We start from the raw sequence: 6,330 nt of genomic DNA, 5'->3' as shown, positions 1-6,330 counted from the left end.
AAGTCTCTTGTCTAAACTTCTATTGCCAGAGTTTCTGCTTGTTTTGAAGGACTGAATTGTTGGTGGATGGATCAACCAATAACACAGTGCAAATAAACATCTTGGCCCTATTGAAAGAGGGGGAATTTTTTACCTGATTTCAGCACTAATGAGACTCTAGCTGCTGTGTTGCTTATTTGAAGTGTTTTCCCTTGAATGAGGATTGGCAGATCAATTGGCTAATGACGTACATTTTAATTTCCTTTCACTTTTCGCCTGAGCCAGTGCCCCTTCGGTACAGGTTTGTGACACCCTCACAGTATAATATGCATTTTAATCACTCATTCTAACCATCCACTTGACTGAAATTTAACTGTGTTCATGTATAAGCACCATTTCTACTAAGATTAATGAGAGTGCTTTTGTCATGGTTGCTAGCTTGATAGACTTACACAAGGCTTTCTCAGTAATCTGAAGGTGTTTTGGTGACTACTATCATTGTTTGTTTCAGAAATAACACTGTTATCTTCATTTACAAAATCCAAGTGCCAAGCAGAAGATGTCAGACAGTCATTCAGTAATGTACAACGTTCTTAAAAGAAATAGTTTAACATCTCCCAGCAGCAACTCTAAATACTCCAATTGTAAAGACACACGTTGCACTTCAGTATTTCTGGACAGCAGCTGCAATGAGTCAGTCAAAGAACCTGATGTAGAACGTAAAGAAGCACTGAGCATAACAAGTTTATCAGTGCTACATGAGCATTCTGCACACGTTCATCCAAATGCTCTCTTTTCTGTGTCACCATCTATTGAAAAAGAAATTAATTCTATCTCCTCATCAGAAAGAAGAGAAGCAAATAGAAGCACAGATTTTTTTGAAACTCCTAAAGTGAGTAGAAAAGGCTCCTCTCTACGCAGGAGGCTGCTTTTATCTAAATCTGTTCCAGCTAGCACAACTGTAGGATGCTGTGAAAGACAAGTTAGTTCTCCAGGAAGCAGCAGGAAAAAATTGTTCTCTGTTTCAGGCTCTCAAGAAAGACTTTCACAAACTGCTTCAGATCCCCCAGAAGATAATAGCTGCAAAACTCTGACAACTAGCACTTCAAAAACTGAGGACTCTGATCCTGATTGCCCAAATTGGAAACTTTCCTTTTCACAGCAAAGGACTTCTACTCTAGATGAGTCCAAATGTAAGGGCTCCTTATTGCTAGAACCAGAATGTTTATCTCCAATTCGGTGTAAGGATGTTATTGTTAGTAATATTAATGAATTAAATAAAAGTGCCCCTAAGAGTGTTAATGATGGGTTGTTTAGGACTCCTGCTTACAGCGTGTTACCTGAGGCCAATGAGGGTAAGTTCATGGCTTCTATCAACAGTCTTGTTGAGAACTTCAGCTTTGAACTACGTGATACAAACCCTTCCCCAGTTAAGCTGGCAAGTTACCCAGATCTTCCAACACCGGAGGATAGCGGATATAATTCACTTCATTTGGACAAATCAGGAGACTCATTGTCTGATCATGAGGGATCTTTCCAAGAGTTGTTCCAAAAACATAAAGACGGTTCCAAATCTCTGGATGGTAAAGGAAAGACAAGAAAACTTGAACGAGTTAGAAGGTTATCCACTCTTCGGGAACAGGGCTCACAGTCAGAGACAGAAGATTATCATGTCAGTCCTTCTACTTCAGCAAGTATGTTAACAGAAGAAAGAAACTTCATCAGTGAAGACTGTGTATTAGCTTCAGAACAGCCTCGTGGAGACCTGGTTATAAGTCCCAGAGATCTCTCAAGAACTCCAGCTCTGAAAATAGTTCATGAAATCTGCTTGCAAAGACGAAGATCAGACCAAAATCAAATACTAGAGAATACTGGTGGAGCAGAAATATTTGCATTAGAACATATTCTTGCTGGACTTATTGGCAAGAAAATGGGCCTTGAAAAATTAGATATTTTAACAGAATTAAAATACAGGAATTTAAAACATGTTCTTGCTATAGTTCTAGATGCTTTGACAGTAGAAAGTCTATGCAGGTAAGAACTATTGCTTCCCCTCCTCCAACCCTGAGAAGGGGGAAAATGTGTTCTGCAAATTAGAATAAATTCTGGAATAGTAGGTGTTGGCAACAGAATTTGTTTCTGTGGAAATTTAAGATTTGTCACCATTAACCAAGTCACTCTTACTGTGTAGCCTAAAATTTTGTATGGGGGGAATTAAAAACCAAAACAAAGTCAAACATGGGATTTGGTGAACTTAAAACTAAATCACAATACTTAAATTTTTAAAATGTTTAAAATTTCTTTCAGCCTAGAAAGTAATTTCTCATTACAAGTTCCCAAATAATGCATTGTACTCAAAGCACATTTTCTAGACTGTTTTCTTGTATTTAATTTCCTCAGTTATTTCTAAGCACAAACATGCTCAAAGAATTTTGCTTCATGAGTAATGTTCTAGATTAATTTTTAATCAATAGAAAGTGTCAGTTATTTCAAAGAAATCGAGTGCCACGTGTGTTATTAGTTACAAAGCGAATGGAAGAGTAGGTGGAAGCATAGGGGTATGAGTGTTCTCAGCACACTTAACACACAATGTAATTCTAGAAATTAACTTGGTAAGTGGCTTATGGGGAAGGAAGAAACACTGAATTTTGCATGTCAAAGATGCCATGTTACATACATAACTGTCCTCTGGACTTTTCTATTCTATAGTGGTGCATAAGAGTACATGAGATCCATTTCATAATATGGTCAACTAGTATATGGCAATAGTCTGTAAAATTACCAGTAGTATATGAAATCATACAAAAATCCTCAAAAAGTGGTCTTACTATCATGACTTCAGTGCTACTTGGCAAAACATGAAAGTGGATAATCTTTTTCATGAATTTGTTCCAGCATTTGGAAAGTAAGTAAAAACTGGCGTGAAATCATTGTGCAAGATAAAAGTGCAGATGAGAGGAGAAAGCTGTACATAAAACACCTGAAAGAAGAAGCTGGGGTAAGATTTTTTCAAAGGTTTTTTTTTAAGTGTGGAAGATAACATGTCAGAGGAACGAGGAAAGGTCTTCTAAACTACAGCAAAGTAGCTGATACAGTTCCAACATGAGTACGTGAAGGATTCTTACAGAAGAGTGTAATAGCTTTTATTTTTCTACTGACAATAGTTTGAGTTCTAGTCTTTAAGCTATGTAAGACTTCCTTTTTTCTTTTTCCACCACTACACCATACCCTCCCCCACCCATCCCCTTCCTTCTGAGAATCTTGTAGGATGTCTTCCTTGACTGATTCTGGCTTTAGATCTTAACTGCTGTTTGTACATTTGTCCCATGCTGTTCCTCATTTTCCATTTCATTCTAGTCTGCAGTGCTATAAGACCCACTGTAGACTGCTTCCTGGTTATAAGGACATATAGAAGTTTTTTAAGGGTTATCTGGAAAAGTAAATATTACTAGCAGTATAACTTCTTCAGTTCCTTCACAAACGTATACACACGTGCTTCAGTATAACCTTGCTTTTCAGTTGTGACAAAACTCACGTTTGCCATTTCTGTGCTTGTTATTGAGATGTGCCCTCGTTCAGAAACATGAGGACCAGTAGAGTGCTAAGACAGTTGGCTCTTTACCCTGCTCATGGGACTTTGTTTTTAATGGTTCCTGCCTCTTGTTCCCTTACTAAATGTAAACATCTAATGGGAATACATGAACTATATATAATTTCATACTACAGCAAAACCCACTGCAAATCCCAAATGAAATAAAATCCTAATTTACTTCCTTTTGTGTTTCTTTATAAACTTTAACAGGAATGTTTCTCAAAAGCTGAAGATGTTGCCACAAGATTTAACATTCTCAATAGATCTGCTCTGAGGCCTGTTCAAGCTCAAGCCAGAACTCCTGCAGCACAAACACTACCTTCGTACACTGAACTTACACCCAGGAGATGCAGTTCTGTTCCCCATCCAACTAGCAGACAGGAGGAATACATAAAAGTGGGTAGCTAAGAAACTCTTTATTTTCAGTCTCTAGAAAAATTTAATTTGCTCTTAAGAACTGAGGAGTTCTTCTCTCCTTCCTCTTGCTACAGGTTGCTAAAACTCTGTTTACTGATGAAGCTCTAAAACCCTGTCCAAGATGTCAATATCCTGCTAAATATCAATTGGTAAAGAAATGGGGACTATGTAGCAGAGAGGCATGTGCATTTGAGTTCTGTATTTTGTGTCTGCATGCTTTCCATGGGTCAAAAGAATGTAGTAGTTTATCTGCAAAACGGAAAAACAAAAAAGATGCTCCTCCAGGAAGTGCTCAAAGCAAAAGAAATTTAAAAAGACTTTAAATCTGTAAGGCATGTAAATCCTTATATTTAATTTCTTCTCCCAAATTCCTAATGTTGTTAATATTCTTGCTAAATACATGCATATTAAAAGTCTCATTCAATGTGTTTTTGCTGACCTATCTTGGTAATTTCTAATGTATATATCTTAACCAATGTAGTATGATGTTTTTTGAAAAAAAGTGAGCATTTTAAAACATTTTGTCTTGTTTTACCTGTTGTGTAGTAGCCAGGGACTTACTAACATCTTAACTTTTTAATAAAGTATCTTAAATGTGGTCTTCAATGTTTAGCTTACAGAACCTCATAGATATTTAAAAATGTGATTCTTGTCTTACTGACAAATTAAAGAAAATTGTTTTAATTTTTTAATAGGGATTTATTTACTCACTTTACTGTAATGTTTTAAAAAAATCTTAGTGGGGTATTAGGTACATAAGCAAAAAATGCTTCTACCTATATAAATGACGATACCCCAAAAGTAATATATTAGTTGTCTGAATTCTATATCAGAAGAATTATTTTGTTGTTCTCTTAACTTCTGTAAGGCAAGTCAATAGAATAACTTCTAAACCAAGCTTATGCTGTCTGGATATTTTATTCCACTGTGTTTTTACATACTTTTGTTTACTTGAAAACTTCAGGTGATACAGTATATATTTCTATCTCTAAATATATTGTTGCGTTAGCCTTGTTGTTCTGAGCTTAGCTTTATACTTAGTCTGTCTTTACTTCAGTTTCTGGATACTGGATCTTCATGTTTCAGCTTGACTTAAAGGATTGCCTACTGCTAGAAAATATCCTTTCCCTATCTATAGCTTTAATTAAGGGAGTTCACTGATTTTCCTCTTGAGCTAAATATTCTGATGCTTTACAGAAAAAAAATGCAATCTTCCTCTCAAACCTCAAAAGATTTTTTTTTTAAACTCCCAGCAATTGTAAATAGCCTGAAATACAGGTGATAGAAGTGAACACAATACTCGCTCTAAGAAGGTATAATATCAGTTTACTTCTCCAATTGATATTGTCCTATGTGTCCTTTCAAGGAGTTCATTTGCCACAAGCATCTTGCAGGACACTTGGAGTCAGCTGGTGTTTCTTCCCCACTCTCTCTGATTTTATCCTATGTTATATTGTTGATGTTGTGATTTTACTGTATGTATTTGTAGATAAGCTTCATCACTGAGCTATTGAAAAAGTGGTCTGATTAAAAAAAATTTTCACTAAGCAATAAGCTGTGTATTTGCCTTCATTAATGTTTATTTACACAGCCCTTTGAAAATTACAAGTAACTTCTGAGATGTTTTTTCTCTTCCCACACAATCTGTGGATGTTTAAGCAAATGGACCAGAGTAATTCACTTCAGGATGATCTAGAAATATCACTTCCTATTTCTCACGTTCAGCTGTTGTGATTTGTAATTTGGTTAGCACTTGTGGCATACTCTGGCATAGTAGTTCCACATAGCATTTGGAAGGAGGAGGAACAAAATGGTTAGTAAAATGTCATGGAAATTTTAGTACTAACTCCATTAACCAAAACCAGTATGATTAAAGAAGGGATCAGCCCAATATATCTGCCAGAAAATCACATTTCTTGCCTGAAAAAGTTATAAACACTTTAATGCCATACTTTTTTTTGTATCTGCTAAGTCTTTGTATTGTTCTTGTCTAGGGTTAGACTGGTAGTGCTTGAACTGGAAGACTGAAAGAGGAGTTTATACAGGATCTATTCTGAGGGAACAATTGAGGAGAAAGATTTTTGGGGCAAGCTGGGGCATTTAGAGGCATGTGTGCATATAGTTTTGATTTAAGAATAAAGGCATTTATTACTGAGGAGACTGAAGCAAGAAAATGGCTAAGTTGTCTGTTCAATATTTGCATTTCCCTAATTGTTTGGAACTTCATGTATTCAAGGTCTACTTAAAAGTAAATTTAGTTCAGAGAGCTATTGGATTGGTTCTTGGATATAAAGTAACTAAGTACATGTTTCTAAAAATGTTTAATAGCTTCTATTAAACTG

General features: G+C 35.9%; 1 protein-coding gene across 1 annotated transcript; it reads left to right on the top strand.

Moving 5' to 3' along the window:
• The first annotated feature begins 538 nt into the window (after nucleotides 1–538).
• On the top strand, nucleotides 539–4,311 carry FBXO43 (F-box protein 43). The gene is made up of 4 exons (XM_008940820.1): nucleotides 539–2,013; nucleotides 2,875–2,977; nucleotides 3,782–3,967; nucleotides 4,063–4,311. Exons 1-4 carry the CDS (start codon nucleotides 539–541, stop codon nucleotides 4,309–4,311), a joined length of 2,013 nt encoding a protein of 670 aa, XP_008939068.1.
• Nucleotides 4,312–6,330: the final 2,019 nt, after the last annotated feature.

The sequence above is a fragment of the Merops nubicus genome, unplaced genomic scaffold (genome assembly GCF_000691845.1).
Source record: "Merops nubicus isolate BGI_N331 unplaced genomic scaffold, ASM69184v1 scaffold7695, whole genome shotgun sequence".
NCBI lineage: Eukaryota > Metazoa > Chordata > Aves > Coraciiformes > Meropidae > Merops > Merops nubicus.
The sequence above is the reverse complement of the archived record's forward strand: the minus strand, read 5'-3'. Positions and strand labels throughout refer to the sequence as shown.